Source organism: Moschus berezovskii, chromosome 4 (assembly GCF_049115385.1).
Source record: "Moschus berezovskii isolate FMDL1 chromosome 4, NW_MosBer_1.0, whole genome shotgun sequence".
NCBI classification, from domain to species: Eukaryota; Metazoa; Chordata; class Mammalia; order Artiodactyla; family Moschidae; genus Moschus; species Moschus berezovskii.
The window spans coordinates 113,980,028-114,000,137 of NC_142463.1; the positions used below are offsets into that span (position 1 = coordinate 113,980,028).

The following is a 20,110-nucleotide window of genomic DNA, read 5'->3' on the forward strand; positions in this document are numbered from 1 at the left end:
TATAGGTATCCATTGTGAAATGATCGCCATAATCAAACTAATTAAAATATTCATTACCTCACACACTAATGATTTTTCTTTCTTTCTTCCTTCCCTCTTTCCTCCCTTCCTTTCTTTTATTAATAAAACTCTTAAGAACTACCCTTCCCTCTTAGTAAATTTCAAGCACACACTACAGTATCATTGATGGTCACCATGCTGCACACTCAATCTCCAGAACAAAAAATACACATTTTCAGTGGACCTTATATTAGCATTTGTTTAATTTGTCTTGCGCTTATTCTATATTCTGACTCTGTATTCTGTTTCTTCACCTGGTAAATATTTACTCAGGAGTGGGTTTTCAAACATTTTACTATGATAGTGCGTGTGTTAGCTTTCCTTACAGTTTCCCCTCCTGATTACCACAAACACTGAAAGCCACAGCCCTCCTCCGTGGCAGAGAGCATAACAGACAAACTGGGCAGGTTGGTTCCCAAGAAGAGGAACAGATGACTGGAGTACACATGCCTAGTTCCTCTGTCAGTCTCAGATTAGACAAATGGCTCTCAGACTTGAATTTGCTTCACATTGCCTTGAGGCTTGCTAAAATACAAATTGTTACATCCCAGACTCAAAGTTTCTAAAAGTTCTCTGACGCACATTCTCATTAAAATAAAAACTCCGAATCTATGGCTAAGGTTTTACTCAAGAAGAGTCCAGGTGATGCGTCAAGCTTCATTTCTCTCACAATTAATCAATAATCCTGTGTTTGGGGAAGCTCAAAAAAGTTTACTGTCTTGTTCACTGAGTCAAAGAACTAAAGTAATTTACCTATAATTTCTTATTTTTAAAACTTTATGACTGTAGGGAACAAAAGACCTTTCCAAAACTGACTCTGCTAGCTCATATAAATCATGCGTGAAAGGATTTTCTTTAGTTAGCCTACATTTAAGTGACAGTCATACACAGTCTGATTCCTAGGTTCATACAGACTCTGAAAAATCCATAGCTGAAAGGAATGATAGGTAAGGTGAAGGCTCAGCCATCAGAATCAGACTCTCTTTTTTAAAAGATGCTATTTATTCTTCTTAGTCAGTAAAGCTAACTTTTTTTTTTTAATTGACTTACTAAATGACTTTGGAAGGACATTCATCCCTTTTGCTGCTATGAGAGATTTGATGAGAAAATGAATGCCAAATATTCAAGTATAAATGGTATATTTGTGGAAGAGGTTGTGGAACTGGGCAAGAGCATGGGATGGTTCTGGGAAGCTGAACTGTATCTGTACCCACTTTTGGAAAGAAGAGAGAAGAGGTTAGCAAGAGGCCTCTAGGAGAAAGGCTGACCAGAGAAATCCTTACTAAAGCCCATGGCAGTCATGTTCTATAGACATAGGAGAATTATTCCATGGGAAAAATAGTGTGTATGTCACTGTACACACATCTTCTCCCAGTAAAAGAAGTTAAAATAAACATCAAGTTAACCTTGAGATAGAAATAAAGTATTTCAACATCATTAGGCAAATACAGGAAGCTCTTAAACTGTATACTCAGTCATTTCAAAGAATGCTGCCCAGAAGAATTATTTTTTAAATGAACTTTCTTCTTGTATTTTCAGTATATCTATTACCATGTTATCCAGATACAAGGAATCTCCAAGGGAGATGCTACAGTTTCATGTCTGATTTGAAGAAAACTTTCAGAAAACTGTGAAATGAGTGTCCAGGGTATTAGGATCCCAAAATCTGAGACTTGGGGAAAATCTCAGAATAAACTTGATCCATGGGATTGCAAAAAGTCAAATGTGACTGAGCACAAAACCTCCTTACTACTTTCTCAGTGGCTCTCCAAAAATTCCACCTTAAGCAAAATCTCACAGTTAGTTTGTTCTCCAAATTCCTAAAACCACATTTATCTCTCTAAGTTTTAAGTCTACCCTGGAATTTGCATCCTTATTATTTGATTGTTTTTAATTTATGTGATCTTTCACCCATACTAGATAGATATGGGTTCAGATGCCATATTTCTCCACGTTTACAAATTTCCCAATTTATCCTGATATAATACTCAATACATTTAAATTGATATATGCAGTGTATTTGACAAATTAATTAGTTGATTGACTATCCTTACCAAATGAAGGGCCTATGGCTTGATCCTCAGGGCCTCTTGATCATAGCCCTGATGCTTTGGGTGACTCTCCTGACAGCTTCTCTCACTTCCTTGTTACGAAAAGTGTAAATAATGGGATTGAGAAAAGGGGTAAGAAAAGTATACACCAAGGCAATAAGTTTGTCAGTGCCTTCAGGGTGACTCTCAGGTGGCCCCACATAGACAATGAAAGCAGAGGCAAAGAATAGCACCACTACAGTTATGTGGGAGGAACAGGTGGAAAAGGCCTTGGCACGGCTGGCAGCTGAGGGCAGCTTCAGCACAGCTCTCAGAATACCTCCATAAAGTCCTAAAATGAGCACAAGATTGCAAGCATTGATAATGCCAATCACTGCAATGTGGACTTGAGCATGCCAACCTGTGTCCACACATGCCAACCTCATTAGTGGTGCCAGGTCACAGAAGTAATGAGCCACCTCTTTTAAACAGAAGGGCAGAGTGGCTGTGAGGCTTGCTGGCACAAGTGCAGCTAAGAAGCCAGCTGCCCAAGTGGCCCCTGCTAGCCATAACTGTACCTGTCTGCTCATGAGAGCATGGTAGTGGAGTGGGCGACAGATGGCAAGGTAGCGGTCCAGTGCCATGACACCCAACAGGTAGCACTCAGTCATGCCCAGTGAATGGAAGATATAGAGCTGGACAAAGCACACGGTTGATGAGATGGGTGAACGCCCATGGAGCAAGGTGTGCAGCAGCGTGGGCACCGTGGTGCTGACATACCAGAGTTCCAAGAAGGAGAGGACACTGATGAAGAAGTACATGGGTGTGGACAGTCTAGAATCTGCCTGAACCAGGACAATGATGAACAAGTTCCCTGCCAGGGTGAGGAGATAGATGCACAGTGTCCCCAAGAAAGCAAGAGGTCGCAGGCTTCCAGTGGTAGTGAAACCAGCAAGGAGAAAACTCTGGGTCCATGTGTGATTGACAAGGCCCATGGTTCCTAAGAGCAAGAAGTAAAGACAGAAGATTAACTACTTCAGGAGTCTTCTTGAGAAATCTTTCCAGAACCAAAAATACTGAACATATAACCCTGAAAATAACTTACGCATTATCAAGCCTTACTTTTTAAAAGACAGTTGAAGCCAGAAGTGATTTGCACAATATCTCAGTCTGTTGTTGACAGAACTGGGGTGGAGTCCAGGTTTCCTGAATCTCAATCCAGGACGTCTTTGTTTGTATAGACTGTGATACCAGAGTCAGGGGCCCCAGGATATTCTCCTGCATATCTGTTCAAGAAATAGAAGAGATAAGAAATTTTCATGCCCATCTGCTTTTAGTCCAAATAAAAGGTCTCACAATTCTTTAAGACATCCACTTGTACCATTTCCTCTGTATCCAAAACTCAGTTGTTCTTAACTGTGGGAAGAGGTGACAAATACTTTCTAAAATGTGACCACTAATTTCCTTCAGGGAGCCTTTCTGGAATTCAAGAATGTTCTCAATATGTACCAAATGAGGAAGAAGTGGAAGAAGAAAGAAATGTAAATGCTCCAGAGAGTTCCTCAACCCTAAGAGCTATAAGGCCAGATGAGCAAACAATGAGTATACGAAGTCCATTTTCGGGAAGGATTCTCAAATAGAATTATGTACTGGGAAGTCTCTAAGAGGTGTGTGTGTAAATTGATTAAGTCCAGACCCTATGATGTTGGTGTAGAGGGGCTGTAGTATAAGATAAAACACACTCTCTTGGAATTGGTTTTCTAAATGTGCTTTGCTGCTAAATGAATATTGAGCCTGGTCATTTCTCCTCTCTATTATTTTCTTTTTTAAATTATCAAAGATTGCTACTGCTGCTGCTGCTAAGTCGCTTCAGTCGTGTCCAACTCTGTGTGACCCCATAGATGGCAGCCCACTAGGCTCCTCTGTCCCTGGGATTCTCCAGGCAAGAATACTGGAGTGGGTTGCCATTTCCTTCTCCAATGTTTGCTTCCCCCACATATAACAAGCTTCACCTAGGAAAGGTCAAAGCCCCCTCTCAGTCCTCTTCTTGAGTACCTCTCATCTCTTCTACACTGTCCCTGACAATTACCTGATGGCATTAAGTCTTATAGCTTCTTTTTCAGTGCCCTTTTTACCTCCAAACACTTCCCTATTTATGTCTTGTGTTTCTGGAAATTCTGGATTCCCAGGGACTTCTTGCTGTGATCCCTGGGGTTGCTGGGTTTGACTAGCTCTTAGTAGGGGTCCCTCTGGGGCAGAATGTTGGGTGCAGGAAAGCAATGCAGAGTAGCTCTACTTTTCAAATGACTTTTCTCAACTTTACAACCCTAACCACAGGGCTCTGGAATCCAGTCTCAAGGACCTTGTGTCCTCTTGACCACTAGAACTTTCTGCAACTTCCATATAGCTTTCTCTAAGAAGAAACATTCATCTTGAATGAACATGTACACACGTTAAGAGTCACACTTTGAGCATCTTAAAAGAAGTGAGGCCTTCTTTTTTTTTAATTCCTTGCAAGATTTCTCATCCATCTCTTTTTTTGATTACCACTACCTTCATCACCATATAAACACAGTCAGGGTGGGCACCACCATCACTTCCGCACTGAACATCTCCACTTCCATTGATCCCACCACCATCTCTACCTTCATCAAGTCCTCTACTGTTTATTCATTGATTCAACCATTGTTTATTAAATATCTAAAATTCTGTTCTAACTGCACTGCTCAAAGTTTCCATTACTGGTGTTATTAGTGTTACTTTTATCACACCTTTATCCTCTTGATGCTTGTTCATTTTGCTAGAATCCATTTTATCTATAGCCACATCCTCAATATTTTCACCAAAAACCCTGAGATTAACATTGGAGATGTAACCTCAGGTGAGCACTACGTGTGGTGCATGTACTTGGGTGGATGTGGAATACAAAAAATAATAGAATAAAAGCTTCTGAAAAGAATACATTTGAATCATTCATACATCTAAATGTATTTTTTTTTCAGAATCAAATTTAAGGATAATTCACTTCCTAATTTAAGATAGAGAGGTAACAATAAAAGATGAAATAGTGTATCAACACTAAAATGAAGGAAATCACTGAATTTTCTGAGATCCAGAAACTTCTGTGGGAGCTGGAGATTTTTTAGCCAAAGAAAAATAAAATATTTGTTTCTAAGATTACTAATGTACCTGCAGGATTCACAGAGTCTCTCTGAGAAAAAAAAAAAAAAAACCTCAAGTATTTGGCAATTAGAGGGCTTCCTTCAATCTTAACCACCACTGAGTCTACATCCCACTTGACCTGAAATACCTGCCATTTCTCCAGGATGGATAGTTGCCACTTCCCTTTCACCAAATTACTGCAACCTCCCCAGGACTAAACACCAAAGGCTCTTTGTTTCCATTCTTATTTCATTGAGCTGTAGAAATTGGCCAACTATATAGAATCCTCAAACACATGATTATGCTATACTTAGAGTAGTCACTTTATTACTTATTTTTAGTTCTCTATATATTCACATCACATTGATATTCTTATATTCTCTCTTTGTAAGACTTTTATAAAGTCCTCAAAATAGACTTCTTTATTCATTTGTAGTGTCCAGATGCATATCTGTATGCCGTGGCATTGACTGACTATATTAGAAGTCAATCAAAGTGAAAGAGTAGAGTGAAAAAGTTGGCTTAAAGCTCAACATTCAGAAAACTAAGATCATGGCATCTGGTCCCACCACTTCATGGCAAATAGATGGAGAAACAGTGGAAACTGGCTGACTTTATTTTTTGGGACTCCAAAATCACTGCAGATGCTGATTGCAGCCATGAAATTAAAAGACGCTTACTCCTTGGGAGGAAAGTTATGACCAACCTAGATAGCATATTAAAAAGCAGAGACATTACTTTGTCAACAAAGGTCTGTCTAGTCAAGGCTATGGTTTTTCCAGTGGTCATGTATGGATGTGAGAGTTGGACTATAAAGAAAGCTGAGCGCAGAAGAATGCTTTTGAACTGTGGTGCTGGAGAAGACTCTTGAGAGATCCAACAGTCCATTCTAAAGGAGATCAATCCTGGGTGTTCATTGGAGGGACCAATGCTAAAGCCGAAGCTCCAATAGTTTGGCCACCTGATGCGAAGAGCTGACTCATTTGAAAAGACCCTGATGCTGGGAAAGATTGAGGGCAGGAGGAGAAGGGAACGACAGAGGATGAGATGGCTGGATGGCGTCACCAACTCTATGGACATGAGTTTAAGTGAACTCCGGGAGTTGGTGATGGAAAGGGAGGCCCGGCGTGCTGCGGTTCATGGGGTTGCGAAGAGTCGGACACAACTGAGTGACTGAACTCAACTGAATGTGATATAAATACTGGAGCATAGGAATCATAGAGACTATCTAGGGTCAGTAGTACAGAAATGAGAGATATATGCTAAAGAATTAGAAGTTTTCAAATATAGGCCTTGCCTAACTAAGAAAGTTGTTTCTTCTTCTTTCGCATCGTCACTTCTTAGTAGAAAGTGCTTACCTAACAGTTGGGATCCCAGGTTACACTAGTGGTAAAGAACCCTACCAGCCATTGCAGGAGACATGGGTTTGATCTCTGGATCAGAAAGATCCCCTGGAGGATGGCATGGCAACCCACCCTAGTTTTCTTCATGCCCAAAGAATCCCATGGACAGAGGAGCCTGGTGGCCTATGGTCCATAGGGTTACAAAGAATTGGACACAACTGAAGCAACTTAGCATGCATGCACACACCTAACAATTATTCTACATCAGAAATGGAACAAGAGGGACTTTCCTGGTGGTCCAGTAGTTAAGACTGTGCACTTCCAATGCAGGGGGTGTGGGTTTCATTCCTGGTTAGAAACCTAAGATCCAGACATGCTGTATTGGCTAAATAAATAAAATAAGAAATGGAACAAGAGAAAAAACGATACCTCACACCTCCATCAGCTAATTCATAATATGGGGCAGGGGGAAGATGATATTTAAAATTATATAAACTTAAGACTTAAGTAAAAAAATGGAAAAAAGTAAGCTTTAGTGTGTTAGAAATTTCACAGTATCATTGATAATATTTGAAAAAGTGTTTACTTATTAGAAGTTTAAAATGAATAGATAATTTTTAAAGCAATGTTATTATAAGTGATTTTAAAATTCATCTAAACATTTTATGTGCTATATTTCTATGTAAAACATTTTAAAAAGCATAATTTAGAGGTTAGAAACATATCAAGTATAGCTAAAATAATGGGAGAAATATGGGAAATCACAGTCACTCATTTGTTTATTTATTTAGTACATCTTTCAAACACATTTTGTGAACTGGCCTTATGCTAGGAACTGGGAAAATGAGATGCATAAAACACAGTCCTTTCCCTTAAAATGCTTACTGCAGAGTTTTTGTGGTGGCTCAGATGATAAAGAAACCACCTGCAATGCAGGACACCCAGGGTCAAGCCCTGACTTGGGAAGATATCCTGGAGAAGGAGATGGAGAATTCCACGGACAAAGGAGCCTGGCTGGCTACATTTCGTGTGGTTGCAAAGAGTCAGACAAAACTGAGCAACTAACACTTCCACTTTTTCTTTTCATTTGGGAATGCATGAGTGCTAAGTCACTTCAGTTGTGTCCGACTCTTCATGATCCTATGGACCATAGCCCACCAGGCTCCTCTGCCCATGGGATTCTCCAGGCAGGAATACTGAAGTGGGTTGCCATGCCCTCCTCCAGGGGATCTTCTTGACCCAACGATCTAACCCACATCTCTTAAGTCTCCTGCAATGGCAGGTGAGTTCTTCACTACAAGCGCCACCAGAGACAGACCCTCAAATTGGTCACTTACTAATATATATATATATATTTAAAAAAAAAAAAAAACAGGTTTTTCAAACACAAGGAAAAAAATTCAACCTCATACACAATGAGATAAATTTGAAACTTAAAACTAAAAAAAAAATAACTGTTTCTCAATTATTATTTTTACAAGTGTCCAAAAGTTTGAATATGTACTTTATAAAAGGTGCTATGTGAAAACATGCTTTCATCCACTGTTGATTGGGAAAACTAAATGACATAATCCCTTTAGAGCAAAATTGAAAAATATTTACTCAAATAATATGTGCATTTGCACTATGACCCAAGAATCCCATTCCTAGGAATTTGTATGCACATATAGGAGATAATTCATTCACAGGGTTATTTATTCCAGTTGTGTATTTAATAGCCGAAGACTGGAGCAACCCAAGAGTCCTTCAATACAGGATTAGTCAAATTAAAATCACAATGAAATACTATGGAACTTTTTTTTTTAAGCACTCTTTACAAGGTGATGGAAAAAAGATAAAAGCAAAGATAGAACAAATATAGTATGGGGCCTTATGCTTAAGAAAGGTGGATTATAAAATATTCTTATCTTCTGAGCTTTCCAAATAGAAGCATTGTAACCAATCAGGAAACATTATTAAAAGTCATCTTCTATCAGGGTTGGCTGAAGACCAGGAAGGAGCAGATAGGTTTTGAAATTGGAGTAGCAAGATTTCTCTATGTAAATACTTTTAGATGGCTTTGATTTTGAATCCTTTTGGTGTATTACTTGTTGAAGCAAAGAAACTGCGTTATAAAATAGAAATTACATTTAAGAAAAAAGAAATGTCAGTTCAGTGGTGTACTGTGGGCTTTTATCCTTGTTTGCCACAGACAACCCTGGTTTATTAAGCCCAATGTCTTATTATTGACGCACTCCTAATGCATTTGCACTTGGATGATGAACTGTATAACACTCTGCAGTGTAGAGTGTTAGCCTCAATGAAAGACAGAGTGAATGGTCTGTTTATAATATATTTCAGTACTGGCTTGTTCTCATTGTCTCTCCTGCTAGTCATTATCCACATGTTACCAGGGGAGAAGTGGCCAAAATTGAGCCTTAACTTGAGCGTGCATGTGTGCTTGCTCAGTCGTGTCAGACTCTTTGTGGCTCCATGGACTGTGGCCCATCCTTCCATGCATGGGTTTTTCCTGGCAAGAATAATGGAGAGGATTGCTACTTCCTGCTCCAGAGGATCTTCTCAAAATAGGGATCGAAACTGAGTCTCCTAGATCTCCTACGTCTTCTACATTGGTGGACAGATTCTTTACGACAGAGCCACCTAGAAATACCTTAACCTGAGCACTTACCCCAATATGTCACACAAATAAGGTGCTTCTCTAACATATTTTTCACATCTTCAGTTCAGTTCAGTCACTCAGTTTCTCTGAGTCTTTGCAACCCCATGAACTGCAGCAGGCCAGGCCTCCCTGTCCATCACCAACTCACAGAGTTTACCCAAACTCATGTCCATTGAGTCAGTGATGCCATCCAATCATCTCATCCTCTGTCATCCCCTTCCCCTCCAGCCCTCACTGTTTCCCAGAATCAGGATCTTTTCAAATGAATCAACTCTTAGCATCAGGTGGCCAAAATATTGGAGCTTCAGCTTCAACATCAGTCCTTCCAATGAACACCCCAGGACTGTCTCCTTTAGGATCGACTGGTTGGATCTCCTTGCGGTACAAGGGACTCTTCAAGAGTCTTCTCCAACACCACAGTTCAAAAGCATCAATACTTCGGCGATCAGCTTTCTTCACAGTCCAACTTTTACATCCATACATGACCACTGGAAAACCCATAGCCTCGACTAGACGGACCTTGGTTGGCAAAGTAATGTCTCTGCTTTTTAATATATTATCAAGGTTGGTCATAACTTCCCTTCCAAGGAGTAAGCATCTTTTAATTTCATGGCTGCAATCAGCATCCGCAGTGATTTTGGAGCCCAAAAAAATGAAGTCTGACACTGTTTCCACTATTTTTCCATCTATTTCCCATGAAGGGATGGGACCAGATGCTATGATCTTTGTTTTCTGAATGTTGAGCTTCAAGCCAACCTTTTCACTCTCCTCTTTCACTTTCATCAAGAGGCTTTTGAGTTCCTCTTCACTTTCTGCCATAAGGGTAGTGTCATCTGCATATCTGAGGTTATTGATATTTCTCCCAGCAATCTTGATTCCAGCTTGTGCTTCTTCCAGCACAGTGTTCTGCATGATGTACACTGCATATAAGTTAAATAAGCAAGGTGACAATATACAGCCTTGACGCACTCCTTTTCCTATTTGGAACCAGTCTGTTGTTCCATGTCCAGTTCTAACTGTTGCTTCCTGACCTACATACAGGTTTCTCAAGAGGCAGGTCAGGTGGTCAGGTATTCCCATCTCTTTCAGAATGTTCCACAGTTTATTGTGATCCACACAGTCAAAGGCTTTGGCATAGTCAATGAAGCAGAAATAGATGATCTTCTGGAACACTCTTGCTTTCTCCATGATCCAGAGGATGTTGGCAATTTGATCTCTGGTGCCTCTGACTTTTCTAAAACCTGCTTGAACATCTGGGAGTTCACGGTTCACATATTGCTGAAGCCTGGCTTGGAGAATTTTGAGCATGACTTTACTAGCGTGTGAGATGAGTGCAATTGTGCGGTAGTTTGAGCATTCTTTGGCATTGCCTTTCTTTGGGATTGGAATGAAAACTGACATTTTCTAGTCCTCTGGCCACTGCTGAGTTTTCCAAATTTGCTGGCATATTGAGTGCAGCACTTTCACAGCATTATCTTTCAGAATTTGAAATAGCTCAACTGGAATTCCATGATGTCCACTAGCTTTGTTCGTAGTGATGTTTCCTAAGGCCCACTTGATTTCATATTCCAGGACGTCTGACCCTAGGTGAGTGTGAGTGATCACACCATCATGATTATCTGGGTTATGAAGATCTTTTTTGTATAGTTCTTCTGTGTATACAAATAACCTTGTCACCTCTTCTTAATAGCTTCTGCTCCTGTTAGGTCTATACCATTTCTGTCCATTATCGAGCCTATTTTTGCCTGAAATGTTTCCTTGGTATCTTTAATTTTCTTGAAGAGATCTCCAATATTTTCCATTCTATTGTTTCCCTCTATTTCTTTGCATTGATCACTGAGGAAGGCTTTCTTATCTCTCCTTGCTATTCTTTGGAACTCTGCATTCAGATGCTTATATCTTTCCTTTTCTCCTTTGCTTTTTGCTTCTCTTCTTTTCACAGCTATTTGTAAGGCCTCCTCAGAAAGCCGTTTTGCTTTTTTGCATTTCTTTTTCTTGGGATGGTCTTGATCCCTGTCTCCTGTACAATTTCATGAACCTCCATCCATAGTTCATCAGGAACTCTCTCTATAAGATCTAGTCCCTTAAATCTATTTCTCACTTCCACTGTGTAATCATAATGGATTTGATTTAGGTCATTCCTGAATGGTCTAGTGGTTTTCCCCACTTTTTTCAATTTAAGTCTGAATTTGGCAATAAGGAGTTCATGATCTGAGCCACAGTCAGCACCCGGTCTTGTTTTTGCTAACTGTATAGAGCTTCTCTATCTTTGGTTGCAAAGAATATAATCAATCTGATTTTGGTGTTGACCATCTGATGATGTCCACGTGTAGAGTCTTCTCTTGTGTTGTTGGAAGAGGGTGTTTGCAATGACCAGTGTGTTCTCCTGGTAAAACTCTGTTAGCCCTTTCCTTGCTTCATTCTGTACTCCAAAGCCAAATTTACCTATTACTCCAGGTGTTTCTTGACTTCCTATGTTTGCATTCCAGTCCCCTTTAATGAAAAGGACATCTTTTTTGGATCTTGCTGCTGCTGCTGCTAAGTCACATCAGTCGTGTCCAACTCTGTGTGACCCCGTAGACGGCAGCCCACCAGGCTCCCCTGTCCCTGGGATTCTCCAGGCAAGAACACTGGAGTGAGTTGCCATTTCCTTCTCCAGTACATGAAAGTGAAAAGTGAAAGTGAAGTTGCTCAGTTGTGTCCAACTCTTCGCGACCCCATGGACTGCAGCCCACCAGGCTCCTTCATCATGGGATTTTGCAGGCAAGAGTACTGGAATGGTTCGCCAGTGCCTTCTCCTTTTTGGATATTAGCATATATAAAAAGTGATAACACTTGCAGAGAACACTTCGTTGTTGTTGTTGTTCAGTCCCTAAGTCGTGTCCAACTCTTTGCAACCCCATGATCTGCAGCACGCCAGGCTTCTCTGTCCTTCACTATTTCCCTGAGTTTGCTCAAACATATCCATTGAGTCAGTGATACCATCAAACCATCTCATCCTCTGTCTTCCCCTTCTCTTTTTGCCCTCAATCTTTCCCAGCATCAGGATCTTTTCCAATGAGTCAACTCTTCTCATCAGGTAGCCAAAATGTTGGAGCCTCATCTTCAGCATTAGTCCTTCCAATGAATATTTAGGGTTAGTTTCCTTTAGGATTGACTGGTTTTGTTAAGGGAAGCACACTGACTGAAACCGCCAACCATACTGGGTGGCACCATAGTAACTATTTGCATGAGTTGTTTTATGACAGGAAGTCCTGGTAAGGAACAAAGAGCTAATAAGCCGCCACCAACTGGAAGAGTTCAGGACAGGTCAAAAGGAGACACCGCATGTCTGACCACCTCCCAGAATCCTTCCATCCGGCATCCATTTTGGCTGAACAAGGCATGCACCGCCAGGAAGGACTCTGAGTTAGAATGATTGGCTAAGGACAACTGGGAAACTAATCCCATGACCATAAAATCCAAAACTGCAAGCCATGTGATAGAGCTGTTCTCCTGGGTTCCATTACCCTACTGCTCTCCAGCCAGGTTCCCTTTCCCAATAAAATGTCTTGCTTTGTCAGCACATGTGTCTCCTCAGACAATTCATTTCCAAGTGTTAGACAAGAGCCCAGTTTTGGGCCCTGGAAGAGTTCCCCCTTCCTGCAACAGTGTGGTCTCCTTGCTGTTCAAGGAACACTCAGGTGAATAGAAAGGCTTTTTTCCATAGAGGCATCTAGTCCAGGGACTCTAGTTCCCTCAGGCCCTACATAAATATTTGAAAGTCATGTGTGAGGGGTAGGGAGTTAGTTACGCAACACACTTATTTAAACCATTTGGGAAGCTCTGCACTAAAGATTATCTAAACTTTATATTCTAAAGAGAGAGACCTGAGGAGGTTACAAGAGCAGAAAGATTATAAACTGAGGACTAAGGGAGTTTGAAGCTATGAAAAATCTGAGACTATCTCCTGCTAGACTTGTAAAGTTACTCACTCAGTCATGTCTCACTCTTTGCATCACCATGGACTGTAATTTGCCAGGATCCTCTGTTTATGAAATTCTCCAGGCAAGACTTCTGCAGTGGGTGGCCATTCCCTTCCGCATGGTTTCTTCTTGACCCAGTGATCAAACCTGGCTGTCCTGCATTCCAGGCAGATTCTTTAGCATCTGAGCCACCAGGGAGTCCCAGAGTTGTAAAAGGGCATTTAAATTTCTGTCACACTCATTTGACACTTGAGAGTTCATTCATTAAAAGAATGAATACCAAGCACTGTGATAGAAATCAATGGTGCTGCATTGAGTTGTTAATTGATAACTGATGCCTCTGAAACAGGGTTATAAACCCCTAGGCCCACCACACAATATAGATTCATTGGTAATTAACATGACCCAAGTCATTGCTGGGAAAGCAGTTTCCAGCCATTGTTGGTGCTGCCCCCACAGGGAGTGCCCACAACCATTCCTGCATTACGAGCTTCTAAATGAAACAAGGTATGAGAGGAGAGAAAAGATCAGAATTCAAAAGAAGCAGACTTCACTTCAAAGCTCAGCAGAATGGAGCACTGCATTTTGTATTTGGGGGAAGAGCATAGACTTCATGAAAGCCAGGACTCCTGAGGCTATAAAAAGTTGACTTTGGACACTTCAAAAGGAAACGCTTCACATGGGGAATTATCAATTCTAATGATTCTACACATAATGAAAATGTGAGATATGTGTTAAACTATGCATTCTCAAGGAATGAAATTCCCACTGCAGAAATGAAAGTGGAAAATCTTTGAAGTAGTAATAATTAACATTCAGTTCAGTTCAGTTCAGTTCAGTCGCTCAGTCGTGTCCGATTCTCTGCGACCCCATGAATCACAGCACGCCAGGCCTCCCTGTCCATCACCAACTCCCGGAGTTCACTCAAACTCATGTCCACAGAGTAGGTGATGCCATCCAACCATCTCATGCTTGGTCGTCCCCTTCTCCTCCCGCCCCCAAACTTTCCCAGCATCAGAGTCTTTTCCAGTGAGTCAACTCGTCCCATGAGGTGGCCAAAGTATTGCAGTTTCAGCTTCAGCATCAGTCCTTCCAATGAATACCCAGAATCGATCTCCCTTAGAATGGACTGGTTGGATCTCCTTGCGGTACAAGTGACTCTCAAGAGTCTTCTCCAGCACCACAGTTCAAAAGCATCAATTCTTCGGCGATCAGCTTTCTTCACAGTCCAACCCTCACATCCACACATGACCATGGGAAAAACCATAGCCTTGACTAGACGGACCTTGGTTGGCAAAGTAATGTCTCTGCTTTTCAATATACTATCAAGGTTGGTCATAACTTTCCTTCCAAGGAGCAAGCGTCTTTTAATTTCATGGCTGCAATCAGCATCTGCAATGATTTTGGAGCCCAAAAAAATAAAGTCTGACACTGTTTCCACTGTTTTTCCATCTATTTCCCATGAAGGGATGGGACCAGATGCCATGATCTTTGTTTTCTGAATGTTGAGCTTCAAGCCAACCTTTTCACTCTCCTCTTTCACTTTCATCAAGAGGCTTTTGAGTTCCTCTTCACTTTCTGCCATAAGGGTAGTGTCATCTGCATATCTGAGGTTATTGATATTTCTCCCAGCAATCTTGATTCCAGCTTGTGCTTCTTCCAGCCCAGCGTTCCTCATGATGTACTCTGCATATAAGTTAAATAAGCAAGGTGACAATATACAGCCTTGACGCACTCCTTTTTCTATTTGGAACCAGTCTGTTGTTCCATGTCCAGTTCTAACTGTTGCTTCCTGACCTGCATACAGGTTTCTCAAGAGGCAGGTCAGGTGGTGAGGTATTCCCATCTCTTTCAGAATGTTCCACAGTTTATTGTGATCCACACAGTCAAAGACTTTGGCATAGTCAATGAAGCAGAAATAGATGAACTTCTGGAACACTCTTGCTTTCTCCATGATCCAGAGGATGTTGGCAATTTGATCTCTGGTGCCTCTGCCTTTTCTAAAACCTGCTTGAACATCTGGGAGTTCACGGTTCACATATTGCTGAAGCCTGGCTTGGAGAATTTTGAGCATGACTTTACTAGCGTGTGAGATGAGTGCAATTGTGCGGTAGTTTGAGCATTCTTTGGCATTGCCTTTCTTTGGGATTGGAATGAAGACTGACCTTTTCCAGTCCTGTGGCCACTGCTGAGTTTTCCAAATTTGCTGGCATATTGAGTGCAGCACTTTCACAGCATCATCTGTCAAGATTTGAAATAGCTCAACTGGAATTCCATCACCTCCACTAGCTTTGTTCGTAGTGATGCTTCCTAAGGCCCACTTGACTTCACATTCCAAGATGTCTGGCTCTAGGTCAGTGATCACATTATCGTGACTATCTTGGTCGTGAAGATCTTTTTTTTTAATATGGTATTTAAGATTCTACTATGTCCTCACTTTACCGATCAGGAAATCGAGACACAGGAAAAGTTGCATGCATTGCTTAAGGTCACAAAGCAATTAAGTGGTAGAATTAGTGTTCCAACCCAAGGAGGCAGGCATCAAAGTTCATGTTCTAACTACTACATTGCTCTGCCTCTGGGATAATAAAGCTAACATGTATTGAAAACTTAGCATGTGTTATTTTACTTAAACTTTAGGACTCTTGCAGAATTTTTTAAGGAAGAAAAAATTAAGATCAGAGAGAATTTACTTTCTTTTCTGTACAGGGTTGAGGCAAGATAGATGGACCTCAGGGTGGACAGCTGAAGTTTGCAGCCTATGGACAGATACTCAAAATAGCAGTGGATAGAAGAAGTTAAACCAGCTATGATAAGAGATAAAAGGCCACATATTCCTCATTTTTGAAGTTAAGGAAACCTTCTTACTACACACTAGCAGAAAATCTCCTTTAAGGTCAAAAAGGAAGAGAGGAACAACTCCATAGGAGGTGATGTTAATCTCCCCATAGACATCTTTGATAGAATCTATCTTAGCTAACAGATGCACGTGAACACATGGGAGTACCCTGACATAAACCAAATATAAGCTCAGAACCAGACAAAGCAAGATGACTGGCCAGAGGAAACCTGAAATACGTACCCCATGTGAAGTGATTTAAACTACTAAAAGAGTGAGACTCTCTGAGCCCGCCCGTGTGTCCATCCACACATATGTTTTTTTCTTCCTAAGAAACACTTTGTTTCACAACTTTTCATCTCTATGTGGAAATTCATTTCTATACAGCTGATGGGCCAGGGCTTTGTCACTGGCCACTCACTCATCCCTGGTGGCCTGGTGGCTAGGATTCAACACTGCCACTTCCATAAGCCTCAATCTCTGGCAGGAAACTGAAATCCTGCTTCAACCATTGTAGCTGGAGGCCACCTGAGATCAGGATGACATAATCAAAAACAGTAAAACTTGGATTTGGACCATTACTTTCCTCTCTCTATCCTGGATTTTCAGATCTTACCATCTGAGTCTGGTCCAGATCCTGCTTTCTTTAAGATTTGTTGCAATCACAGAATCAAAACTTCCTAAGCAGGAAGGAATGTAAGCAGTCATTAGCTCCTTACTGTCATCTGGCAAAGAGTGCAACTGAGGAAGTCTTGCTAAGTTCAGCCAGCCCACTGAAGTGGATCTGGGGTTAAATCCATGTCTCTTGACAGCAAGTGCGATAATCTTTCTAGTGTCATCATGTAGATAATGAAATGATTCTTTCTTCTTCAAAAGATCTTGTGAAGATTAAATTAAAAATACATTTGGAAGCAGCTGTCACCGTTCTGGCATAGGACAGACATACCAAAAATAATTGATTTGATTTTTTAGCAGTTACTTAAGAATGAAAACTAGAGAGAGTATTTAAATCCCACACAGTGACCCAGTCTCTACCAAGATCCTGGTCCTATCTTTCTCAAAACCCTGACATTTTTTTGGCAGGGGCTAGATCTACAGTTCACATATTGCCAAAGTACAGAAATTAAGCCTGAGCAATAATTTTCAAGCTTTGCTAGGCAGAAAAAGTGGTAAGGGAGCTGGGGGAAAAGAGAAGGGAGAGAATGAGTTCATAGCTACAGGTCACCGTGTCTATTTTTAATTTCAGTATGCTTTCTACATTGTACATGTGTACTCACAAAGCTTTTGTTTGTCTCTTTGTTGCTTGGTTTTTATTTTATTTATTGATTTATTTATGAAATATGGCTCCAGATCACTCTAAGGCATATTCCACAGTATTTGAAGGGGATTCAGAGAACACTCTCATCTCCAACACTTTTGCCTCTCCCCATTAGACAGTTAATTACTATCTAAAGTTTCTAGCCTCCTACCCAATAGGGTCATTGTCTTCTGCAGTGAGCTACCTTTGATCACATGATCCCCAGATCACTGGGTTCTTGATAAGTTTTCTGCCTATGGTTCATGGCTTCACATCTGAAACTTACACTGGTTATAATTTTTGGCCAGTCTTGTTTTCCACCTTTTCGATCTTATTCTGGGAATCTTACCTCAACAAAAGTGCCACCTCTCAGCTTTAGTTTGCTTTCTTTCTCTCAGTATCTTACTCTCTCCTTAAGCCATAAGTTCAAAAACATTTGCATGTTTTCTGTTTTATTTTTCTTCCTTTGTGGCATATCTCTCCCATTTGTTTGTAATAGAACCAAAGACATACCTTCTTTCTCTCTATATGTTCCTGATTAATCCAGGTTTATGTCTTCTTCAGTGAGTGTCTACAATGGATGTGATAAATGATAAGACTGATTTTACTTCCCTGGCATTTACTTTAACTCTGGGAAGATGATTGACTAACCAACTGGGTGATTCATTCCTACAGTTACCAAGAAACCTAAAATTATAAGAGATTGTCATACTTCCTTCAAAATGGTCCATATCCTGACCCAGACCCTTTTCATAGCCTCCTTCACCTCCTTGTTTCGAAGGGTGTAGATGATAGGATTGAGAAAGGGAGTAAGAAGAGCATACACTAAGGCAATATGCTTGTCTGTGCCCTCAGGGCGACTCCCAGGTGAGCCCACATAAACTGTGAAGGCAGAAGCATAAAAAAGCACCACTACAGTTATATGGGAGGAACAGGTGGAAAAGGCCTTGGCACGGCTAGCAGCTGAGGGCAGCTTCAGCACAGCTCTCAGGATACCCCCATACAGTCCTAAAATGAGCACAAGATTGCACCCTATGGCCACACCAATCACTGCCCCATGGACCCCATTATGCCACCTTGTGTCCACACACGCCAACCTCATTAGTGGTGCCAGGTCACAGAAGTAATGAGCCACCTCTTTTAAACAGAAGGGCAGAGTGGCTGTGAGGCTTGCTGGCACAAGTGCAGCTGAGAAGCCAGCTGCCCAAGTGGCCCCTGCTAGCCATAACTGTACCTGTCTGCTCATGAGAGCATGGTAGTGGAGTGGGCGACAGATGGCAAGGTAGCGGTCCAGTGCCATGACACCCAACAGGTAGCACTCAGTCATGCCCAGTGAATGGAAGACATAGAGCTGGACAAAGCACACGGTTGATGAGATGGGTGAACGCCCATGGAGCAAGGTGTGCAGCAGAGTGGGCACTGTGGTGCTGACATACCAGAGTTCCAAGAAGGAGAGGACACTGATGAAGAAGTACATGGGTGTGGAGAGTCTAGAATCTGCCTGAACCAAGAAAATGATGAATAAGTTCCCTGCCAGGGTGAGGAGATAGATGCACAGTGTCCCCAAGAAAGCAAGAGGTCGCAGGCTTCCAGTGGTAGTGAAACCAGCAAGGAGAAAACTCTGGGTCCATGTGTGATTGACAAGGCCCATGGTTCCTAAGAGCAAGGAGTAAAAACAGAAGATTAATAAACATCCAGATTTTTCCTCTAGTCAGAAAATTTCCCTAGTGTCAAGAATCCTGAATTTTAGCACCTTATGGACAGGGAGGCCTGGTGTGCTGTGATTCATGGGGTCGCGCAGAGTTGGACACGACTGAGCGACTGAACTGAACTGAATTGACTGAAAGGAACTTGATATTATCTAAGCAATACTCCTCACTTTGCAATAGAAGAGTTGCAGCCCTAAAGGATAACATGGTGGAACCCAACAGAAACTGTCATTTCCAGAACTGGAACTAGAAATCAAGGCTCCTTGTGCCAGTTCTATTCTTTTCTACACCATAATATTGTGCTCTTATGACTCCAGAAACTTAATTTCTTTCCTGCCTCACCATCAGGAAGCACCTAACTACTGGTTGAAAATAGTGAAACTAAAGGCTGGTCGAACATGACTGAGCAACTGAACTGAACTGAACTGAAAGGATGGTAGGGACAGCAGAGGAAATAGACAACAGTCTTCAAAGTTAAACTGTCATTTAGTAAGATCTGCAGATAGTAAGAGGAAATAGAGAAGCACACATACATACAGCAGAGGTTCAATTCTCTTAGTACCTTAAGATTGCAAAGTTTAAGAAACATACATTTATGGAAGGTAAATACATCTTTATATAAATCTAAAAATGAATATATATATATATATATAATTACTTTGCTGTACAGTACATTCTTTGTGTGATGAAACTAATACAATATTATAAATCAACTAGACTTCAAGTGTATGTGTGTGTATAGGAAAATAAGAGAGAGAAGAAACCCTTTACCACCATCTTTCCTATAGTTTCTAATGATTAAAAAACAGCCGTATAGGACTGTGGAGAAGAGAGAAAACTCATCCTCTAAAAATGACTGTTGAAGCCTCGTTCAGAAATACCCTCTAGAGTTTATATACATTTTTCTAAGGAGTAAAAAATAAAAAGGATGGGAAGTAAAGGAAATGCAAAATTTCTGTGAACTGTACCCAAAATCTCAGTTCCATAGTGCCTGATAATAACTCACTTTGAAAGATGATCCACAAAGAAGAAATGTGCCAGGAAAT

The 20,110-nt window shown here is 41.0% G+C and overlaps 2 protein-coding genes across 2 annotated transcripts; both read right to left on the minus strand.

Annotated features, from left to right (window-relative positions):
- Positions 1 to 2,140: 2,140 nt before the first annotated feature.
- LOC129540471 (olfactory receptor 6N2-like) lies at positions 2,141 to 3,085 on the minus strand. Its single transcript, XM_055401477.2, has one exon. The coding sequence runs from the start codon at positions 3,083 to 3,085 to the stop codon at positions 2,141 to 2,143; it is 945 nt and encodes a 314-aa protein (XP_055257452.2).
- A 14,976-nt stretch (positions 3,086 to 18,061) lies between these two features.
- Positions 18,062 to 19,006, minus strand: LOC129540470 (olfactory receptor 6N1-like). The gene has a single exon (XM_055401476.2). It carries the CDS (start codon positions 19,004 to 19,006, stop codon positions 18,062 to 18,064), a length of 945 nt encoding a protein of 314 aa, XP_055257451.2.
- Positions 19,007 to 20,110: the final 1,104 nt, after the last annotated feature.

What these genes read in the sequence shown, in the direction of transcription:
- LOC129540470 (XM_055401476.2), bottom strand. Translation starts at nt 19,006, where the DNA reads ATGGGCCTTGTCAATCACACATGGACCCAGAGTTTTCTCCTTGCTGGT.
- LOC129540471 (XM_055401477.2), bottom strand. Translation starts at nt 3,085, where the DNA reads ATGGGCCTTGTCAATCACACATGGACCCAGAGTTTTCTCCTTGCTGGT.